This window comes from Sphaeramia orbicularis, chromosome 16 (genome assembly GCF_902148855.1).
Source record: "Sphaeramia orbicularis chromosome 16, fSphaOr1.1, whole genome shotgun sequence".
NCBI classification, from domain to species: Eukaryota; Metazoa; Chordata; class Actinopteri; order Kurtiformes; family Apogonidae; genus Sphaeramia; species Sphaeramia orbicularis.
In genome coordinates this window covers 53,763,808-53,788,649 of record NC_043972.1, presented here as the reverse complement: position 1 = coordinate 53,788,649, position 24,842 = coordinate 53,763,808, and the positions used below count along the sequence as shown (strand labels likewise).

At 38.1% G+C, this 24,842-nt stretch overlaps 1 protein-coding gene across 1 annotated transcript in view; it reads right to left on the bottom strand.

Moving 5' to 3' along the window:
• bmper (BMP binding endothelial regulator) overlaps positions 1-24,590 on the bottom strand; it is a 45,921-nt gene extending 21,331 nt beyond the window's left edge. Inside the window, exons 1-3 of the mRNA XM_030159235.1 lie at positions 23,730-24,590; positions 17,150-17,235; positions 5,259-5,358 (exon numbers count right to left, since the gene is read on the bottom strand). Coding sequence (XP_030015095.1) covers positions 5,259-5,358; positions 17,150-17,235; positions 23,730-23,838 — 295 coding nt within the window. The 5' untranslated portion in view covers positions 23,839-24,590. The remainder of the gene's footprint in view (positions 1-5,258; positions 5,359-17,149; positions 17,236-23,729) is intronic.
• Positions 24,591-24,842: the final 252 nt, after the last annotated feature.

Below are 24,842 nucleotides of genomic sequence, written 5' to 3'. Positions count from 1 at the left end.
ATCCACATTAAAAATTTGGTGCAGATACTGTATGTCAATGTATTCTTCAGATAATGTGATTATGTCGTTGAATGGACAGACAGACGGACAAAACAATTACAATACCCCTTCAGCAAAGTGGTAAAAACAGAAAAAACAAACAAACAAAAAAACAGACTTGTCTTTCTGCTGCTGAGTAACTCCACAACTACTGGCATGTTCCCTAAATGAAAAGTCCATTTCATTTACAGAAAGTCGTCTCAGATTAATATTTAACTAGTGAAACAGAGAAACCTGATCACAGCTATGGATTTGCTTGAGTTCAAGTCAAACCTTGCACTATCACTGTGGAGGGCTTGTGTTTGAGGGAAAAACTCAGATTAAGTTAAAGGATATCCCACAGACACTCATAACCTCTTAACTCTGATTTGACAAAAATACAATAAAAGTTTAATTTCAAAATAACAAGTCAACCCCACAACAGAAAACAGAAAATGGCCATTTCTCAATACACGTTCTTGTGAAACGTCATCAGTCGCGACCCAAGTACTCTTCCAATTGCAAGTTTGCATAAACCAAGAACGCATGGAATACCTGGATGTTGTTCTTCTCAGCTAGCTTAAACCAATTGGATGCACTGGTTGGTGACTCATGTTGACTTGGCTGGGAAATAATTCCCATAATGCAGTTTGTGTTGGCCTGGTCATGAGCCCGCCAGCTCAGCCGGGAGCTGGGCCCAGTTGAACCAACGAAATGTATTAGTTTTGAAAAATATACAAAATGTATAAATGACATATAAATACTAGTACAAATGTATTGAAATCAAGTCAAGTGACACTGTGGTGATTTCACGGAAATATGTCAGGGAGCCGATGGCAGAAATGCAGCAGAGACAGGGAGGAAAGTTCACAAGTACATAGCCGTTCCAATTACAGATAGACTTAGACTTAGGAAGTATGTTCTGAGACCGCACTCACTGAGTTCACAAGACCATACTCTGCATTCTTGGTATTGAGAAAGGGCCAGTATGACCCATGGCCCTGTGTAACAGGTAACATAGCATGGACCCAAGCGCCGACACACGCAACCAAGTAATAGTTCCAAAAATTTTTATTAGTTACTTCACTGATGCAAAAACAGAGTTGTGGGAAAGCTTGGGTGAACAGGTGCACTTCTCCCACATGGCAGACTAGAACACTTCCCCTAAGCCAACAGGGAAGGCTGATTTAAGGCCTCAGTGGGGCATTGTTTGGAGAAAGGCAGAGGCAGTGTCAAGAATAGACAGGGCAGGCTAGACTGAGGCCTCTGTTGAGCAGGAACCACCCGACAATCACAGGCGGACAAAAACCAGAGAACAAACAGACAGATCTTGCAGTCAGGAGCAGAAAATTGTTGGGTTTACCAGGGCAGAGACATGAAGACATGGTCCATAACAGGACGTGGCAAAGGGTCGGGGAAACAGAAGGACGAAGAAAGCAGGTAGCACTTTCACCATATGGATGTCATGGTAACAGAAGGCATGGACAGCCACAGAAGATGCAGAGCTCGCTCTCAGAGAAGCCAAGAATGAGAGAGACCAAACAACCACAGGCGGATGAAAACCAGGGAACAAACCAACAGATCTATCTCATAGTCAGAAACAGAAGGCAGGTGGGTTTACCGGGGCAGAGACAAGAAAATGTAGTCAGGAAAAGGCCATGTCAAAACAAGGGACTCAGACCGAGGCCAAATGCTGGAGAGTCATGCATACTGCAGACAAGCTGGCTGTGAGTGAATGAGGGCGGCTTAAATACTGGCCAGCTGATTAGGCACAGCTGGGAGCAGCGGGTGGAACTGATTAGGCTGACGAAGTATGGAAATGTGAGGGAGGAGACAGCGGCAAAGCAGACTGTGACAACCCTGTATCTCACCGGCATGTTCTATCAAGAATCAATAACTAATTGAATTTGCAAGGTGGTCATAGTTCTGCCACTATCTTACAGTTCTGTGGTCTTGATGCAGGAGATCAATCTCTCAATAGAAGTGGGTGGTACTTTTATTGGAGGATAACTCCACAAATTGAATGAAAGTCCATATATAACTTTCTGTCAGTGCACAACAGTAACTATATTGATATTAATTCAGTCATTTTCTGAACCTGCTTTATCCTCACTAGGGTCACGGGGGTCACTTGGAGCCTATCCCAGCTACCTATGGGTGAAGGTGGGGTACACTGTGGGCATGTCTCCAGTTCATATAGAGACAAATAATCACTCTCACATTCACACCTATGGGCAATTTAGATTAACTGATTAACCTATCAGTGCATGTCTTTGGATGGTGGAGTACCCAGAGAGATCATGCAAACTCCACACAGAAAGGTCCCACCCCCATCAACAGGTGTTGGAATTGAACCCAGGACCTTCTTGCTGTGAGGCACGAGTACTATCCACTGCACCACCGTGTTGCCCCCATATCTCTAACCATTTCCATGTTATATGCCATCAAAATATGGCCCATTACAAGTAAAGACAAAATTTTAATATTTCAGACATTTGTCAAAAATTCAAAATCAAACTTTCTCAAAACTGTGAAAACCTTTGTAGACATTGTCCCAGGGAAGCTACATATAAAATAAGAAATGAATCTGACCAGTAGTTTCGTCAGAGAAGATGTTTGAAGAAATTGCTAATGAAGACAACAATGACGATGACTTTACAGGAAACATCTCATGGATGCACTGGAACGCATTGTCAGTGATGTGACCTGGGGTCATCGGATGTTTTGGGTCTGACAACATCAGACACCCACCCAGGAGACCCAACCGGGGTTGATCAAGCCCCGACTTGCATCCCAGTTGCAACCCACAGATCAGCCCTCTTGAGCCAAAGCCACCCTGTGACTTTCTCTGCTGCTTCAGTTGCAGATTGAATGGCTCTCTTCTTGGCCATCTTTGAGATCCCCAGTCGACTGAGGACTTTGCAGAGAGAATGTCTTACAAAGCCTCTGCAGCCTACTTCTATATTCTCATAGAATGTCCTCAAGCCTCTGCCCCTGCACATCTCCACCAGTTCCTGGTACTTAGCACATTTCCGCTCATTGGCTTCGTCAATGTGCTCTCCCTAGGGCACTGAGAGTTCCGGCATGATCGGGTGTTTTGAAACCTCAGAGGTAATGATCATGTCTGGCTGGAGAGATATTTCTGTTATGTGCTGCGGGAAATTGACGACAAAGATGATGATGACAAAGACAACGATGATGATAACGAAAACAACGCTGGACACAGCGCCTTCATCAGCTCATGGCATATCAGCCAGTGAGCTAGAAGTGGGCTGCTGTTACATTTTGGGACTTTCCACATTCAATTTGAGCTAATTTAATGTCTCTTATTGAAGGGCTGTGTCATAAAAAGCAGAACTGGAAAGGACCGCAACCCTCCTGAATGCTGATGGAAGTGGGTGCACACACATTTTATTAAGGAATGTCCTCATAAGAAAGATCAAGGAAGTGTATGCTTCCTTGTGCTTTCAACATGCCTCTACTGCTTTAACTTGTTTAATTTAGATACTTTTAAAATATACCTAAGTGCTTGCACCTGCAAATATGAAAATATTTCAGATATTTTTTGTAAAACCCCACTGAAATATAGTTTAAGGGACAAATGAAGAAGAAGATGGGATGAATAGAAGAAGTGGGATGGAAATGTACGTATGAAAATGGATATGCTTTCTGACTTGTAAAAATAACTGAACATTTATGGCCTGTAAACCTAACACTGAAGCCCTTTACAACAAGAAGAATACATATATGTGGTTGATAAGCATAGCTTTAAAATCTGCTGATCATATTTGGGCCTGGGTGTATGGCGAACATAAAGTTGTTCCTAGCGGTATGCTTCTACGTTTGAAGAGGTTCTGCTTAGCATATCTGTGTGTATTCATGCCACATTGCCCCTTGTGGCCCATTAGTAGATGCACATGATAGTCTTTTAAACAGGTTGTAGTATTGATATGACAAAACCACTGGCGAATCAATACTGTTTCCAAAGATTGCATTACTCACTGAATAAAGTAAAAAGCTCATTGTTTATACACATCTGTGTTATCATTAAGTTTTCTTCTTCAAACAAAAATTCATAGGTATTTCTCGTAATTTTCATGTGCTACTAATATACATTATGGCTCTGTTAAGTAATCTCCATTTTCAGACAGAAAACCGCCACAGTAACAACAAACATCAACACTGTTTACTGTACAGTTTGTATTGTCAATAGCTGCCCGAAAGATCTGTTTGGGGGGCACGGCACCAAGGGTGCTGGTTGGTAAATCTGACATTAATATAAATCAGCCACAGGGACAACATTCAGAGTGCAGAATTCAGACTACAGCACTCAATACACTGAAGTGACACAGAGCTGAGAAGTCACATGACACACTGCTGCATCTAACATGTAGCTCCGCCCACCTTCTCCATCTTCACTGACTGCACAGAGCAAAGAACACCATAAAACAACATACAGAGCATTTAGAACAATAATTCCTATTCTATACTATATACTATTACTATTTTTTTGTTTCTTCCATCAATTGCCACAGTACTGTGGTAGCAAAATGCACAAAAGAATGCATTCAAGTATATGCCATATATCACCACAGTGCTGTGGCAACAAGAGGCAAATGAGTTCATGTAACAGTATCCATGATTGGCTCTAGTACAAATGCTAACATTTGATTGGTTCTGTGGCTATAGACAAACCAATATTCGTGCCACAGTACTGTGGCAGTAGCCATTGCCTAATTTTAAAGAGACATCACAAGGTAAATCAATACCTTCATAATCAAACTCAATCGTGTTGAAGAGATGCTACAATATCAGCCTCAAACTCCATTCTGTTCATTTAAAGCTGTCTCCAGTGGTGAAAACAACAGTGCTTTCATCACTTTGTCACTTTATTTGATTCTAAAAGTTATTTCTTAGCAGTTCACATCCCAGTTCATCCCTTGTTTACCCACACTTTGGTTAAAGGCCCTGTGCCATCTGTCCAGTACATTGATCCCTTTGGCATACCTTCAGAGCTCCTTATTCTTGTCACTGTGATCATAATTCAAGGACCATTTCTAATATTTAAACACAGAAATACTACACATAGCTTTGTTAATAAAGCTTTCATGTTTCTGTGTATTATTATTATTGCATGATAAAATGATAAAGAAATGAAAACAGTAGTGTTTCTCTGAGATGACAATAATTAGCATCATCATTTTAACTGTGCATACATGTTTGTTATCTGTCTGTTTTACCTTTACACCTTTCACAGCAGGCTCCAGTCTGTTTCACCACAAGAGCACAGTCTTCAGAAACGAGTGGGCATTTTTCCTGCTTACAGTCAGCTTTCCCATCCTGCAGAAAAAACAAGCATTGAAGAAGAGAAAGAAGTTAAATCAAATTATCAGTGTCATGTTTCCAATTACTGTCAATCACATTAGGGGAAGAATTTTACTTAATGTTAAAAGTTAAAATTTGACAGGTAGTCAATGTTAAACATATCTTTTCACAAATGCTGGAAGTGAGACTGAACTGGAAGTGCTGCTTTGCATCATGGAAGCAAACCAGGCAAGTCAGACCCCTGTAGGTCCTGTGGCCTGACATGGTTTAGCAGCTACTAGCTGTCCCCTGACAGGTCCTGGGCTGTGAAGCCAAGGGGACATTTCATAAAAAGAAGCATAGCTCTAAACCAAAGCCTGCAGTTCACCACCAAACAGTACACACTTCCAATCACTTTCCCCACTCAGTGGCACATTGCGTAGCCATCTCTCATTATTGGTTGCTGAACTGTTTGGAGCATGTCAAAAATAGACTTGCTGAAAACATTTAGTAAAGCAGAACATCTAGCTGGTTCTTGGATACATCTGACACATGCTGCAGCACACCTGGTGGAAAGTCAAGTCCCGTGCAACGCGGCCACCATCAACTCTAGAGACCCTATAACTTTCTGTGTTTTAAAATGGCATGTTTTGGGGTTTTAAAATTTGATATGTTTTCTATGTTATATTGTGAGTACAACATTTGTTTATCAAATTTCCAAAATATTGGATTCTGTTTATTATTAACATTTTTACACCACCCCAAAGTTTTTGGAACTGGTGTCACTGATAAAGCCTTTAACCTTCGGCTCTAAAATGGATTTTTTTTTTTTTTAGCCCATAAAGTCCCATTGGTACTTTTGTACTTTTAATGCTTCTCTCTGTTAAACCTTTCATAAGTAATTTATCACCATTTATTATAATATTCTCCTCTGTATTTTTGCATTTTTTCAGTAAAAATCACGTATTTTCCTACAGTTAATTTACTCATCAAGTAGATGTTTATAAAAGCTCAGATTAGAGTTGAGGGTTCTTACATCAGTAACAGAAAAAATTGAAAAAAAATTGACTTTTTCAGCAAAGATATCAATAACTGTACATAAAAACAAGAAGCTCCATACAGTCATTGATCAAACTCCATGGGTTTTACAGGTGAATCAATGTTGTAAAAGATTATGTTGTTTCCACGTTCACTACAGAGCCTCTGAACGTCCAAATGGGTCATATCTGATGACCACGAAAAGATGACAAACTGTATTTTTACACCAATTATTTACATGCACTAATAGGATTAGTGGATCAGAAGTTATTAAACATTTTAGATCAGTAGATTATTTTGGTTGCCAGTAGGTGTTTGTTAGAACAGTCCGAAACACCAGACACTTTTTCATGAAGTTATGAAAGCTAAAAAAGATTTTCACCAATTAATGTAGATTTTTATACTGTGTTTGTCAATTTTTCTCTTTAATGTTAGTTAGTGTTTCTAGCATTATTTACCTGTCTTAATTCATATCTGCCAGTAAAACATTGACATGCTCCCTGCACTTAGAGAAAGCTGCACTGTAGAGTTTGCACACCGCTGTATGTTGTCTTTTGATGATGAATTTTTGTGATTTAGGTTGCCAAGTGTAATTTTCCAGAGAGAAAAATCTTTTTTTCAAAATGGAAAAATCTATGATGAGGCAAAGACTGACCCCAAGTAGTTTACTATGGCACTACTGGTTATGTTGTCACTGTCTAGGGTTGATCATTAAATTTAATTAAAATTTTAATTACATTATCAACCACCCCATTTCTAATTATTTTTTTAACATATTTTACTGTCTTATTTAAATATAAATGATTACAGTTCCCCCAAAATGTCTGGAACAACAGAAGAAATTGGTTTGATTAGACATCAAAACTTAGAAACATACACAGCCTGAAATGAGGTTATGTCCCTATCTCCTTCTGTTTTCTGTTATCCATTGCCAGGGTCATAGGTCACAACAGGCCACTGTGCCTTATAAACACTCAACATACCACCACAGTACTTATGTAGGTCGACTGGATGTCAACCCACCAACGTCTCTTGCACAGATACACATCTACTCCTAGCTTATTTATGCCAATGTATAAAATACTCCTGAAGCTATGGAGGTAAAAGGATGTTCAGTCTCAAAGTCTCACTGAATTCCCTTGAGTACTTTATTGGCTGAAACTTCTTAAATGTAGGGTTCAGCTTCAATCGTTTTTTATTTATATATCGCCAAATCATAACAAAAGTTATCTCATGACACTTTACATATAGAGCTGGTCGAAACCAGACTCTCAAGCCAATTTACAGAAACCCAACAGGATCCTTCATGAGACATTGGAAGTGTTATGTTTTTCTTTTGATTTGACAGGTTTACCACAAACAAAACATTTACAACATTTCAATAGTTTTCTCATAGATGTTGACAAACTGACAACCTTCATCCATCACTTTTGTTTGTAAAGACCGGGGAATTTCCTGGGAGCTGCTTTTGTACTTAATGATGATTTCAATGACCTTTGTCCAACTCTCACTGTTAGTTCATTATTTTAACTCATTATAGCCGCTCTATTGGCCCGTTTCAACTTTTTCTTGAATGTGTTGAAGGCTTGAATGTGGGGGTAGATGTATATGGAATTTACAAATGAACTGATGAAGACCAAATGAAACATTCAATGTGTCTCAGACAAACAGAGAAGTTGAAAGCTGTAACATATTGGTTTTCATATTTAAACTGAAAGGAGTGGAACCTCTTGTGAATCACAAATATTTATTCATCTCCTACAGGCTTCAAGAACATGGTTTTATCCATTCATAACTGACACAATTGTATTAGTATTTTGACTTGTTTTAATAGTGAAATAATATTGGGCTTCAGGAACATGGTTTTATGTGAATATTACACTAACAAAATTAACTTGTTTTAATATTAAGCTAATTTAATATTAAAAAAGATTCTAGTGTGAAGTTTGGCACAATACTTCACATAGTACACTTGAAGAGATCTGAGCAGTTTTAGCAGTTTAAATTTAAACTCAATTCAATGATTTACTTCTTTTATTAGTGAAGGTCAACTTAAGGTCACCTTCAGAGCACAGAAACAGCCTTAATGCTGATTTGCTCGGCTCAAAACGTTTTCTAGTTTGTGTAAGTGTAGTCACCCTTGACATTTAAAGATTTGAGATTAAATCTCTATTATATATAAACAAAGAAAACAAAAAAACTATTTTGTATAATGTTTATTTGAAGGGTATACATGTAGCATCTGGAAGCCTACACTAAAAGGAAAAGACAGGCCACTGTACAGGTGTTTTAAAACGGTAAAACATGAACATTAGAGGAAGCTGAGGACAGAATACTCACTCCCCATTACATTTGTGAAAGTAATTAATTCAAACCACTTGTTTGAAATTAGTCTTTAAAATATGATAAACACACACATATGAAAACATTAACAGCAATCAACAAAATTTTCTTCGTTATAACTGGACACACAGTTGGGATGTTTGAAAGCTGACCTATTCCACCAATAGTGCCAATGGTGACTGTGTTTCACTACTTACAGTTTTTTATTGCTTTCTAAAATGGAATCATGGTCAATATAATTTAGATTTCAATCAGGTTACAATTTTCCTCCATTATTTTTTTTTTTATTTATTTTTTATTATTCTTTTGAAAGAGAGTCATCTTTAGAAAACTGTCCAAACCCTGTCAGGTTGCACAAGGATTAGTTGTGCACAGCGTTTTTCAAGTCCAACCACAGAATGATGCTGCCACCACCATGCTTCATAGAGTGTTTATGGTGATGTGTACTGTATGGTGTCTGCTAAACACTGCATCTGGTTTGATGGCCAGAAAGCTCCATTTTGGTCTCATCCGACCAAAGAAACCTCTTCCAGTTGATTTTGAAGACTTCCACATGCTAATTCAGATTTCTTCAACAGTGGCTTCGTCTTTAAGGTTTGGCTGGTGAAGAACCCAATCCAATCCCATCTCAGCTACTGAGGCTTTTACTTTCTTCAGAATAGTCATGGGTGTCTCGGTGGCCTCCCTCACTACTCTCAGTTCATAAGGATAGCTTCCTCTAGGTAGATTTACATGTACCATATTCCTTCATTTTCTTGATCATTAAGTGAACTCCATTGACAGTTTTCTGCATGAACTGAGTCTAATTAAGTCAGCAACCTACACATTCATCAAGGGGATGAATATTTGTGCAGTCACTTATTTAACATTAAATATTGAGGTAAAATAGTAAGATTTTAATAAGTAAATTTATTTTCAATAAAATATAGGAAATATATGATTGAAAACATGAGAAAATATTCTCATTTTAAACATAAATGTTTAAAACTATTTGGATTTGGGGTTTTAAATTTCTAATTAAGTAGCATTCATTCATTCATCTTCTGAACCCCCTTTATCCTCACTAGGGTCACAGGAGGTGCTGGAGCCTATCCCAGCTATCTATGAGCAAAGACGGAGTACACCCTGGATGAGTCACCAGTTCATCGCAGGGCTGACATATAGAGACAAACAACCAATCACTATCACATTCACACCTATTTGCAATTTTAAGTTGGCCAATTAACCTTTCAGTGCATGTGCACTTAATGTGCAGTGGAAGGTGGGAGGGAGCCAGGGTACCCGGAGAGAACCCAAGCAAACATGGGGAGAACATGCAAACTCCACACAGAAAGGTCCCTGGTTGGAATCAGCATCAGTGCTAACCACTGCACCATCGTCACCCTTAAATAAGGTTACGTTGTCACTTTGATGTAATTTTTTTTTTTTTTAATTCTTGTCAAAAAAGTAAAATTCTATGAATGAGGTCTTTCAGAGGATTCTCTGAATTTTTACCTTTCCGCTTACTTTATTCACTCTTCCCTTATGAAGAAACCAAAGGGAACCATTTTTTCTAAACAAAAAGATCAGACCCTCTGAGAGGAGAGCTGAGTGGAAGCAGGATGGTGGTTGTGTAGGCATTTTATTACTGTGAGTTTTAGTTGTAACATTGTCTCCAAAATGTCACAGTTAAATGCAATGGATTAAAAAATGTTTTTGGCAGTTTTAGTTAGCTTTGCATTTATCCTGATGGCTAATACAATTTAGAAAATTAAAAATACTGACATTTATGTAAAGGAATTGTTTTGTTTCATCGCCACATGAGCACTCATGAAGTATCCACAAATCTTCCATACTGCACCTTTAACAAAAATATCTATTTAAAAAGAACAAAAAAATAAATAAAAAGGATGCCAAAAAATCTTTGAAAAGATTGTTTTTAAAAGCCATAAAGCACTACCAGTTTTCCAACAAAATGAGCAATTCTGCAGCTTGTGTTGTAGTGTCACCTGAGGGTTTTAATTTGTTATTTCAATTTAAAGTGGCAAATAAATCAACCAATAAGGCAGTACTTTTACAAGGCAAAATCACCGCCCCCATGGTAGTCAATTTAATGGTGTGTCCGAGTTCATAGGTGGCTTAGAAGTAAAACTACAACCTCTCCTGTACTGAACACCTACTGTTTGCAATGTGACACTGACAGGAAATGACCTTTGACCCATATCTCTGTCTTTACCGGCAGTCTGACTGATCACAGATAGTAAGGGTATCCTTTCACCTCCACTACTTTTGCAGGTAGTTCATCTGGAATGTTTACATGGTTAATTATCAGGCTAATGTAAACTTTGACCGTTTTATCACTGTGCAATAAAAATGGATAAAAAATCTGAGCTTGGTTTTACTCATCTGTAACTTAACGAGGATTAATTGTTATATTCTTGGATTTAGCCTTCAGCAATAACACTGGTCTACAAGCAAAATGCTTCCAGAATAAAAGTAGTTAAACTTTACCTAATTTCAGTTACTAAAAAAGAAAAAATAAGTCAAAAATGATGGTTGGCTAAAGTTATCAAGATACAGTAATAAGTCAAATATTGAAATTCTATACGAAGTAATGAGAGACCAATTATTAACTGAAAGGATATGTATGTGCTATGTAGAACATGTTTATCTATGCCTATGTTTTGACAGAACATGCCCTCTTTGACATATTATTCACTTTGCTACATTTCTTAAGCCACAATGAGCATTGATCTAAATCATATGTAGCAGCTTTTAGAATTGCCAGTGTGTGTGATACTTTTATCGAATTGCCTCATATTTTTTTATCTGAGGAACCAGAGATGCCTCGAAACTGTGTAAACAACGCAGATAACTTCTGTTATATTTGTAACCTTTGCATCACAAAATTGCAGTATAACTGCTGTTGTGAAAAAGGCATATCATCTTTATTTTGGATGCAAAATAGGGGATCAGGACCAGAGCTGGGCCCCACATGTTGGAATATGTCAAGGAATGATCCTGATGCCGTGTACAAGAGACAGGCCAAAAAGCACCATGTACATACTGAATAACTGTTTTTTAAGTGATGTTTCAGTTTGTATTTTCTTAAAACATTTAGTTACAATAAGTCATGAGACTTCTTAAGTTTAATTCTTACCCAGGTAGCACTTGGACACTTCAGATAGAGGGATTCTTTTAGGCGCAACATTTATGTACATGTAACATAATAAAACTTTGTCATTAAATATCTTAGAAACATTACCAATCATCAGTTTTATCATTTGTTTTCAAGGTCATCTTATCAATGTATGTAAGATTTTATCAATTTTATCTTGGAAGCAGACAATTTCCCAAAATTTGTATACCAGAATAAGTGAATAAAAGAAGTACTCTTTACGTTTATAGACCACACCTGGTGGTTTCATCCACTGTACTTGACATTCCACTATTTCAGGAGTAGTCATTTACAAAATGATTTTCTTCCTACTATAACTGATAGAAGTGATATCTAAAACTGTGAAAATAAGTTGCAATAATACAACATGAGAGCAGCAGTAAAAAAATGTTGAGTCTTATTATGTTTCAGTTACTTACTGGTTCATAAACGTGTTGAAAAATTAAATTAACACTTGGGAAAAGAGAAAAAAAAAAGATGAAAAGTAAGGGGCCAAGTAAAGGTGTGGAGAGGACGAGCTGACAAGGGGCTGGGAAAAGACACTTAATATGCGCAGACAGATAGATTCGGAGGTTGAAGAGTGTGACGGAGATGGATCGGCTGACAGATAACAGATAATCATGGTGACATGCCTGCCAGTCAGTCTGTCAGCTACATCCACTCCTGGCCCCATTACATTGCTCAGCTTCACCCTAACACTCACAATGGCTCTTCTGTGTGTCCCCAGTGAAAGGCCCATTAGCCTGTATTCTGGATGAACTGACCAGCCATATGAGTGACACTGGAGCACTGGTGCTGCTCCAATATCCTAAAGGTGTGTGTGTGTGTGTGTGTGTGTGTGTGTGTGTGTGTGTGTGTGTGTGTGTATGTATGTGTGTGTGTGTGTGTGTCTCATGTATAATTATTGTTAATTTCAGCTTTTGCTACCCGCAACTTTGAGGGCTTCCCTAACTCAGTCACAGTGCTCAAGTAAATGTTTTAATAACAGTTACATAATTGATACTGACACTTTGGGTTTGAAAGGCAGACATAATAGTTTTATTTTTCAGCATGAGCATTTTTAAACACTCAAAGCAGTTTCATGAAAACCACACTGTGGTTTAAATTAGGTTGTAACTTTGAAGTTGTATGTTTCACCACACCTAAAGCAGTTTTACATTAATTAATTGATTAATTAATTAACTAATTCATTCATTCATTCATTTTCTGACCCACTTAATTCTTAATTCTGGCAGACTCCAGCCCACATCACGACTTCGCACTTCAGAGGCTTTTACCCAGACTGTGAGGCCGTTTGTCAAAAACAAAACACTGGTTCTTTTATTGTCATTAAAGTCCCAGCAAGGCCCACTCAGTAACACTACTGGAGTCCTGAACTATGTGGAATGTAGATACCTGTTGTCTGTCTGTCTGTCTGTCTAGGAGGGACGGCTCAATGGACCTCTTGCTATTTAAGTTGAGGGTCCCTGCTCTGGAGGGACGTGGAGATGGTGGAGTCTATCCCTGCTACCAACGGATAAAGGCGGGGTACACCCTGGATGTGCTGCCAATTCATCAGATGGCTACAAGTTTTACATTCACCACATTTACATTGACTGTAACCATAAATCAAAATATGATTAAATTGCAGAACTATGTACCTTGGCAGAGGAAGACAATTTCTTTCTAGCTTTAAAATCAGTTAAGCAAGGAAATGTGTCAACCCTTTAAAAGCCAAGCTGTTCACTAAAGAAACACTATGAATGCTAACTGATACCGATATCTGTTCCTGCCATGTTAAAAATGCTAAAGGAGATAAACAAAAGCCAAATTGTGTGTTTGCAGCATAGGGTGGTGTGGGCTTGGTTAAAGTAGAGATGAAAGGCTGGTCACTGCCTGCTGATGACTGATAGCATTCAACAGGGCTTTGGCTGATGTCTGCCTGATAACACAGAGGACAGCTCAGTCAGACTGGCAGACGGCAGCCATTCACAGCCTTGGGTCATACTATTAGAGGACTGAAAAATCTAACTAAAAACTGAATGCAATGACTTGCAAATCTCTTAAACCCTTATTTTATTCTTAATACAACAAAAAAAGATCTAAGTTTGGTTAGGCTCATTGAACACCCATCACCTTTTAAAAGCTCTGTTCAGAACAAAAAGCTTGCAACAGGTCAGTGCACACATCACATGATTGGGTAAAGAGTCAAGAGCTTCACAGAAGATAGGCAGTCAGCAGTCTGTGAAAAACTGTCTACAAATTGTAGATCAATTTTAGATCAGTGTTGGTCAAGACAGAACTGCAAATACTTGGAATATCTCATCATCTACAATATACACAGATATAATCATTAGATTAGATGAGATAAATAAAGACTGGATGCCTCTGATCTTTGAAAACTAAGGCAGCACTACATTAAAACCCGGCATAATTCCATGATGGAAATCCCTGCATGGACCCAGGAATACTTCCAAATGTCAGTGTCTGAGAACACGATTCATCGGCACACAAATAACTCACAGGCTAGACAAAATAGTGGAGGCAAATTATAATCCATTTACAGCATCTGTTTGTGAATCCAATTATACATGGTCGTCACTTCCAGTCTATCAAACTGAGGATTTTCTTACTCAAAGAAAACATTAATTGATTTCATACAAAAAAATAGACACCCCAGACTCTGTCTATCCCGAATGTACTCCCATTACAACAGGAGAGGGCTACAAAGACCAAACAGATTACGGTATTTCTGGGCAATCCAAATTAGAAAGATGAGATTTTATTATTCCTCAGAAACATCAAATTTTTAGTAAGGAATATGATTTCTTCATGGTACAAAATACAGAAATACCTGAATGAAAAATCTGTGTTCTCTAGACACAGTCCAATCTTGGGAAATAAATATTTCATACGAGATAGGGAAGACAATGGTTTCAAACTTTGGGCTGAAAAAGGAATAAGACAAAATAAGGATATTTATATATACCTTGAGGATGGAAATTTGAAAACATTTGGATAACTGGGATTTAAGTACAAATTATTCAAAATATTCTTTAAAATATCTACAGCTTAAAAACTTTATTAGTCGAAAGATTCATTTTCTAATTCACTTAATGCTTCAGAGGGTTGCAGGGGCTGGAGCCTATCCCAGCTAACAATGGGCAAGGGCGGGGTACACCCTGGACTTCATTATAGAGGCAAACAACCATTCACACTCACATTCACACTGATGGGCAATTTAGATTGACAAATTAACATGACTTTGGATGGAGAGAACCCACGCAGACACAGAGAAAACATGCAAACTCCACACAGAATTGCCTGCCACCCCACACCGGCTGGTGTTGGAATTGAACCCAGGACCTTCTTGCTGTGACTTGTACCATATTGCCTCAGTTGCTAGATATTCTTAGTATTTCTCCATTTTAAAAAAGTCTTCAGAAGAGTAATCATATGAGGTTTAAATTTTGCTGAAGGCCAAATCTTCTCAATCCTCTGAATCTAAATTAAAAGCATGGAGGGAGGATTTAATAGGTGGAAATACCTGTTGAAGACTGTAAAAGGAAATGCAGAAGAGCTCAGGGTCTGATGGCTAAAACACGTTTTAAGTTTCTGCAGAATAAATGGTTGATGAGGCTTAATCTTACACCTGAGAAACTCTATAAACTGAACCTCAACATTTCAGACACATGTAACAGTTTTAACGAGGAAAAAGGGACATTCATTCATTGAATTTGGAAATGTGGGAGAGTTAAGGAATTGTGGCAGGAGGTTTGATTAGTAGTGCGGGAAATTCTGTCAATTAATATTGATGAGGTTTTTTCTGGGTACATATTCAGAAGGACAAATGATGAGATGGAGAAAACATCCATCCCAAGTGTCTCTTATAAGCCAAGAGTCATTTCCTAAACATGGAAATGTACAGGTTGACCAAGTATTGGACAGTGTCTTAAGCAAATGTCCCGCTTGGAAAAAATGATATATACACAAAAGGATAAAAAAGGCAAATTAAGGCATTTGGGACCCATTTATAAATCATTAAAGGACAAAGATTTTGCACAAAAGCTATTTTTTGAGTATGTGTGTTTTTTTTTTGTTTTTGTTTTTTTGCTGTACCAATATCAGAATCCTTACATGTAACATCTGTAGATGAATGGTAAACTGTGTTAATATGATGTGTATTTACAAGTACAATCTGTACCTCTTCTGACACTTCAAGGCTCAATGTGTCTTAATAATCATGTGTAAACAAAGTTTGACTAAATTTTCTCTAAAAGAATGAGTGCTTAATTTTATTTATGTGCATTATGTTGTAAACTCATTTCGACCACTTGAATACAAGCTTGGATACAAGCGGTCAAAATGAGTTTCCTCCGTAGGGTGGCTGGGCGCACCCTTAGGGATAGGGTGAGGAGCTCAGTCACCAGGGAGGAGTTCGGAGTAGAGCCGCTGCTCCTCCACATCGAGAGGGGCCAGCTGAGGTGGCTCAGGCATATGTTTGGATGCCTCCCTGGGGAGGTGTTCCAGGCATGTCCCGACGGGAAGAGGCTTCGGGGAAGACCTAGGTCACGTTGGCGAGACTATGTCTCTCAGCTGGCCTGGGAACGCCTCGGGGTCCCCCCGGAAGAGCTGGAGGAGGTGTCTGGGGAGAGGGAAGTCTGGGCATCCCTGTTAAGACTGTTGCCCCCACTACCCGGCCCCGGATAAAGCGGTGGATAATGGATGGATGGATGTTGTAAACGACATTAATTTCTATATAAATTTTTCTGTTTTCTTTGTATGTATTGTACATGTTTCTAGAGAACACTCAATAAACATTGTTGAGGAAAAAATATTTTTTTTAATCAAGTAAAGGTATATTTTCTCTATGTTCCCATTTTAAACATTTTTTTTCTGATATTTTCTCTAAGTTCTATTGTTAATTGGAATTGCAGCAGCATTTCAGCTTGTTGTGCCACAACAATTTTGTAGATAAACGTACTGCATTATTGAATTTTCCTTCTACATCAGACAAACTACTACCTTTTTCACCTACAAAACTTCAGTTTTCCCAGCCAAAATCTAACCTCATAATGCCCCAGTTGACTCTTTCACAACCTATGATAACAAACATTACACACAGCACAATAATCAGCTCCCCAAATATCACTATCAGTGTTTAAAGAGGTCATATGTAGAAGCCTGAAACAGCAACTTGAAGCTGGGCAAGCTGCTGAGAGCAAACATACCAGGTGGCAAGTCATTGAAAGGAAAGTCACAGCAGCAAACTGCAGTCTGCAACAGAAAAACACAACAATTTGTTCTTACCAGACAGACACAGGTGATACAGGGGTTGTCTGTGATGTTAGGGATGTGCAAGACCTCTCCTTCATTCTCACAGCTGGCCTCTGTACCTGCAAGGAACAGGAGGCAGATGGTGAAGGTGGGATCAACCAACGTTAACCCATAAAGACCCAGTTCTATTTTTGTGGCAGTTCCTAAATTATTTTTTCCTCCATATTTAACCTTTCTGAAGTGATTTATCATCATTTGTTATAATATTATCCTCTGTGTTTTGCCTTTTTTCAGTGAAAATCTGGTATTTTCCTATATTCAATTTACTCATTATGTAGATTTTCATAAAAGCTCAGATTAAAGTTGGGGGTTATTATATCAGAAACAGAGAAAACTGAAGAAAAAGTGATTCTTTCAGCAAAATGCGTCAATAACTGAACATATAAACAAACATCTCCATCCACTTCATCCATGTGTTTTACTGGTCAATCAATGTTGTAGAAGATGACAATGATTCCATGTTCACTATGGAGGATCTGGACATCCAAATGAGTCATATCTGATGACCACAAAAAGATGAATAAGTGCATTTTACACTAATTATTTACATCTATTAATAGGATTATTGGATTAAAAGTTAACATACATTTAAGATCAGTAGATCGTTTTGATAGTTAGTGGATGTTTGGGTCTTTACGGGTTTTAAGGTCAGCTGCTGAGGTTTTTCCAATAGTGGATTTTTTCTCCTGATAGCATGGGCATATAAGACAAGAAAGTCTGGATACAGGATTCATTTGGCACATTTGACTTGTGACAGATTTGTTCAGACCACATATGACATCATTTCTACACATGGATTGGCCACCACAGAATCAAGACTTAAACGCCCCTGAGGTGAGGCTGGTGAAGACTTTACACAGTGCTTGAAGTCTACCTAATTTATTGTGATACTGCATAAGCATTGCATGGTATAAAGGATGCTACAGAGAATGCATCCTGTAATCAAAACTAATTGCTTTCAATGTAATACCGTGTATGATGTTTTTTCACTCCAATGTTTTATTGTTTTGTTTTATTACAATCTGATCATAAAGAAGAGTTTAAAACTACAAATCACAAAAGTGCTATATGCAGTATTTCTACATTAAAATGTTCTAAAATAACATAAAAGTATCTTTAGAGTGTATACACATTTTTAATGTACTGGATTGTAGAGGTATACACTGAAAATATTCACAGGCACAATCTGATGTGTTACTGTGAAAGCATATGAATCCCAAGAAGGACTGAGGAGTAATGTCAAGGGGTTTTTGACCAATGCATCAGAATATAATAAGCTGAGGATACAACCGGTTAGTCACAACTTTCAGAGTCAAAGAAAGTGACAAAATGATGGAAAAAATGATGTTTTCAACATAAGGAAATAGCTGTCCTTATCCATAGCTAAATGAAGGAAACTATTTCTTCTCTCCTGATGAATTTGATTATGAAGCTATTAGGATATAAAGTTACTATGTTATGCTGTTGTGTTTGCTGACATTTGATGATACACGCTTCATATTAAACTGTGACAACTGTAGCCTTGTTTGGATAATTCAAAACAGATGTTTAACACAAGGCCAACAGACTCAATAAGCTGATCCACAAGGCCAGTAACATTGGTGGGTTGGAGCTGGACTCTCTGACAGTGGTGTCAGATGTTGTCTAAGCTCAGGACAATATTGGACCACTCCACTCACCCACTCCATGACGTGCTGGTCAGTCAAAGAAGGATGTTCAGTGACAGACTGATTCCACCAAAATGCACTAAATGCATAGGAAATCATTTCTGCCTGTGGCCATCAAACTGTTTAACTCCACATTGTAACCTCTTAATTATAATTATACACAACAATATTTCTGCACACTTATTTATCTACATTTCTTTAATTATCATATTGATAAAATTTGTCTAGTACATATTTTACAAATTACTGTTCTAACTGTGTTATATAACCCTGGTTAATAGCAGTGGTTATATATACACCATATAAGAGTAAAAAAAAAGAAAATACACCTAAACTAGAATTCAATACATAATAATAATAATTATACAACTGATGTTTGAAAAAAAATCCTCAATGAAAACTTTTGCCATCTCTCAGCATGTGACAAGTGACAGTGACAAGTGCCACAATAATATTTCACATCACATCATATCATATCAATATTATTGATCAACCATAACCTTTCAAATACTCTATTTTTTACATTCAAATGAGAGAATATAGTCTGAGACAACAATAAATCTACAGGGGCTGGACAAAATAATGGAAACACCTTAAAAAATCAACAAAATATAATTTAATATGGTGTAGGTCCGCCTTTTGCGGCAATTACAGCCTCAATTCTCCGAGGTATTGATTCATACAACTTGTGAATTGTTTCCAAAGGAATTTTAAGCCATTCTTCAGTTAGAATACCCTCCAACTCTTTTAGAGACGATGGCGGTGGAAATCGACGTCTTACTTGAATCTCTAAAACTGACCATAAATGCTCAATAATGTTGAGGTCTGGGGACTGTGCCGGCCATACGAGATGCTCAACTTCATTAGAATGTTCCTCATGCCATTCTTTAACAATTCTAGCTGTATGGATTGGGGCATTATCATCTTGAGGTGAAGGTGTTTCCATTATTTTGTCCAACCCCTGTACATACATACATATAGAAATAGGAAAAGTTTTAGAAGATTAATAAAGAGAAAAATGACACTGAGTCACTCCAACAGTTGAAGCTCATGAACAACAGGACACTCAGAGCTTTGACTATGACTGATCTCCAGACATCCACCATCTCTCCATGTCTGCTGGTGAATGAGAAAGTTGACAGAAAAGTTCAATTTGGAAAACTACCGAAGTCCCAAATAAGGCAATGGTAACTGGAGAATGTATCTTTTGATTACAAATAGCTATCAACATATAATAAATTATCACATTTTGTGATTTAAACCTGCTCAGAAAACCTTTAATAAAGATAATTTAAGAGGCTTAAATGTCAAAAGATGCTGTCCAACCAACAATGTGAAAGGAGGTAGGGAATGAAGGAACAAAAGTGGAACTGCATTCAACAAAATTCCTCATTTAGAGGAGGTATGAATTAGAACTTCAAATGAAATCACTGAACTGCCAGGAGGACTGTTCTAAGACTTTAACCTTTCCAGAGCTGCCTGGTGTTCAGAAGTAGTAAGTAGAGTTTTCAGGCATCTGTACTTTACTCCAGTACTTATTTTTGATGATGTCTCCTTAGTTTTACTCACTCCATTTGAAAACAAAAATATGTGCTTACATTTTCAAAGGGAATGTTACAAAAATCTTATTTTATTTTGAATACATTCAAGGGTTCTATGTTATTTTGTATCATTATATGCCTTCACAAAGACAGATTTCGAGTGGATGAGGCAATAAGACAGAGAAAATGACCTCTTGGCATATAAAGAAGGGCATATCTTCCATAACAGATCTAGCGATGTAAGGCTTAACTGCAGACAAAAGGTTCCTCTCTACTTAATCCATCCCTTCATCCATTTTCTGAACCGCTTACTCCTCATAAGGGTCATGGGGTGCTGAAGCCTATCCTACCAACCTAAGGTGTCTGTTTAATGATTACCTCCGCCAAGGAGGTTATGTTTTTGCCAGGGTTTGTTTGTTTGTCTGTTTGTTTGTTTGTTTGTTTGTTTGTTTGTTTGTCTGTTTGTTTGTTTGTTTGTTTGTTTGTTTGTTTGTTTGTTTGTTTGTTTGTCTGTCCGTTAGTGTGCAACATAACTCAAAAAGTTATGGACAGATTTGGATGAAATTTTCAGGGTTTGTTGGAAATGGGATAAGGAAGAAATGATTAAATTTTTGTGGTGATCGGGGGTGGGGGCCCACGAGGGGGGGGGGGGGGGGGGGGGGCACTGATCAGCCTTGGCGGAGGTCTGCGCTCTCCGAGTGCTTCTAGTTTGGATTATGTTAGGTTCAGTTATCTTAGGACAGAAACAGCAAAAATTATTTACTTACTTTTACTCTTTGATAAAATTTCAGAACTTGTTTTTTTGTACTTTTACTTGAGTTTTACCAGTCTCTTACATTTACACAACTACCTGTACTTCTACTGTAGTAGAACGAAGAGAGTTTTGCCACAGTTTTTTTAATTAGCAGACAACAGATAGATGTTACAGTGCCATGTGGGGGAAACTGATCTGCACAAATCAGACCATTTATGTATCGCCTCAGCTGATGCAGGGAAATTGCATTTAATGGGTTTCCAACATTATTTTATTTCTAACAAATACATATGCTTGTCTGATATATGATGACCTATCTGGTGCAGGTTTGGTCACAGTGACAGTCTTTTTTGTCTAATTCATGAAAAAAAAAAGACAGTAAAACAGCAAAGAGAGGGGAACCCTTAGTATAAAGAAATCATGCTTATCAGAGCTAAAACAGATCAATAGCCTTGACTTTTGCCATGTGAAGATTTTTTTTTCTTTGTTTACAGATAAGGAGTAAATAGCTTTAAGGTGAAAGATCCTGTCTGAAACATTTCTTTCAATGATTTCTTTGTTGTGGAAATTAAATTACCATGAAACTCAACTCTGGTTGCCATGGGAATCTTCCCTGTGACCCCTAGGGAAGTTAGAACATGTAAATAACAATAATTAAATGTATTTAATGTAATGCCCATCTTATAATTACCACAAGTGGTAACTCCCTCATGGCACTGATACCCAAATATACGCAGAGGACAACCATGACAGCACTCACACTCTGTTATTCTCATTTCTCAGTGGAGCTGCAGGGCAAAAAGATGATATGCTCTGATACAATGCAGCTGTCAAGCAGCTCTCAAGAAGAGAGCAGGCGGGATATATGGTGAGTGGTGAGAGTGGATAGGCCAATGAATTTATCAGACAGAAAATGTTTCATTAAAGTTGATAAACCCTTCAAGAAGCAGCCACTGACAAACAAGACCATCAACTGATCTAAAATATTTAATACCTGTTGATTCACTAATCCTATCAGTACATGTAAATAATCGGTGTAAAATGCAGTTTGTCATCTTTTCATGGTCCCCAGATATGACCCATTTAGATGTTCAGAGTCTCCGTAGTGAACATTGAAACACTGTCATCTTCTGCAACATTGATTCACCGGTAAAATCCATGGAGTTGGATCAATGACAGCGGATGGAGATGTTTGTTTTATGTTCAGTTATTGATATCTGTTTTCATCTAATAACCTTTGAATTTCCTCTCAGCTTTTACGAATATAAATTAAATATATGAAAATACATGTCTTTCCCTGCACAATGCAAAATACAGAGGGTAAAATTATAATAAATGGTGATAAATCACTTAGGAAAGGTTAACTAGAGAGAAAAATTAATTTGGGAACTGCCACAAAAGTAGCACTGGGTCTTCATGGGTTAAGGAAAGTGATTTACTCTTGTAGCGCAGTTTTTAATTAAAAGCGAGGATGAAGTGAATACTTAGAATATTTAGAATAATAAAATCAACACTTCATTTAAAAGTTAGTTATTTGTATGAATTTTGTTAGCACTTTAACACTTTACGCCATCATTATTTGTTTGATTACAAATGAGTTCTGGAAATGACAAGTTCAGCTGCAAATAACCAGGCTATGCATTTAAATGGGTCTTGGCATTACTGTGGCCATGCTCACACACAGGTTAGAGATGGAGTACAGAGGGATAAATGCAATTGGAAAAATTTTGAATTTTAACCCATAAACTCCCAGTGCTACTTTTATGTCAGTTCCCAAATGAAATTTTCTCTATATTTAACCTTTCTTAAGTGATTTATTACCATGTATTTATAATTGTACCCTCTGTATTTTCTATTTTATCAGTATAACTCATGTATTTTCCTAGATTTCATTTATTGATAATATAGATCAGGGCTCATATTAACGTTGAGGATTATTATATATATATTTAAAAACAAAACAAAACAAAACAAACAAACAAACAAAAAACAGAGAAAACAGCAGAAAAAATGACTTTTTCAGCAAATTATATCATAAACTGAACATGAACCCAGTGTGTCCATACACTGTCATTGATACAACTCCATAGGTTTTACCGGTGAATCAATGTTGTAGAAGATAACAGTGTTTCAATGTTCACTACGGAGATCTGAACATCTAAATGGGTCATATCTGGGGACCATCAAAAGATGACAAACTACATTTTACACCAATTATTTACATATATTGATAGGATTAGAGGATCAACAGGTATTACACAGTTTGCATCAGTAGATGGTTTTGGTCACTGATGGATGTTTGGGTCTTTATGGGTTCAAATGCGAGGAACTCGGGATTGTAGCTTAAGTAATTATGCCTGAAATAAATTTAGCATAATATAAAACACATAACGAATTCCCAAATAAAAATAGAGCATTTCCATGGTATGAGCTAAAACCGGCTGATGATCTGGTTGATGCGCGTGCGCTCCCTGCGGACTAGAAACAGACTGAAAGAAAAAAGAGGAGAGCCAACGAACAACCGGGGATTTGGGTGCTTTTTACGTGAAGAGATATATGATTATAAAACCATGTGATGTCTTTAATCTTACCTGTAATTAGTGGAGAGGAGGACCGGGGCGTTTGGAGCAGCAACAAGAAGCAGAAGAAAAGCCTACAGGTGGACCAGGAGGGAGGAGGGTTCACACAGGGGGGCAACATCCTCAAAAATCTACTATACACTAAATGAACCCAGCTCAAAGATAAGCTTTAACAAATCCTCTTTTTGTGTATCTTGTGCAGTCTTTCGATTTTCAATCCAGTCTAAACAGAAGAGCTTTCAGTTTGTTGGTTTGTTGTGAAATCCAAAGCAGCGGTCATCCAGACGTGCGCACATTACAACCCCATTCCACCCACAAAGGCTCTGCGACAAGCAGGAGACAGCAGGGTTGTGCATGTCGGACGCGAAAAACAGGATGTCAAGATGAAAAAAAAAACAGTCCCATGAGCAGGAGGATCCAATAATAATAATAATGACCAACCGAACCTCTGTGATCGACTGAGAATCAATGTCGCTCAACTCCGGCTGTGAGACCCAAACGAGCGTCATGAGCTCCAATAAATGTCTGTGGACTTATGGCACAACAAAGACTATAAAAGTTTTCAGACCTTTCCCATTCGTCAGCTCCCAACAGGGTACGTTAACAGCTGCGCTCCGAAGTGCCCGGTCCGTTTGGTACACGGATGCGTGATGCTGAGGAGTGGAGTGCAGTCTGCAGTGTCTGTGCGCGGACTAAAAGCGTCTAAGACCTGTCTCTGCCCATTCCGCTTCCACAGGAACCTCCCTAGTGCCAGAGCGCACCACGGAGCCAGAAGTCCTGCCTCCTCGGTTTAAGCCGGGACCTCCTCCTGCCTCCAGTCCATTCCAAAACCTCCTTCTCTCTCCAGACTGTTGTCGGCCCTCTCCTCCCGGTGTCCTGGACTCCTTCTCCTCTCACGTGCACTCTTTAAAATTCTTCCGACCTCCTGGTATTTAAGGTTTGTAATAATCACAATCTCCCCCCATTTCACCTTGTGTTCCATTCACTGAACTTTTCCAATGTTTGCGTCTATGAACAGAGAGAGAGAGAGAGAGAGAGAGAGAGAGAGAGAGAGAGAGAGAGAGAGAGAGAGAGATCCATTTTTTCTTTGTCTCCCCTTTGAACCCCCTTCTTCGCTTCTGCTTT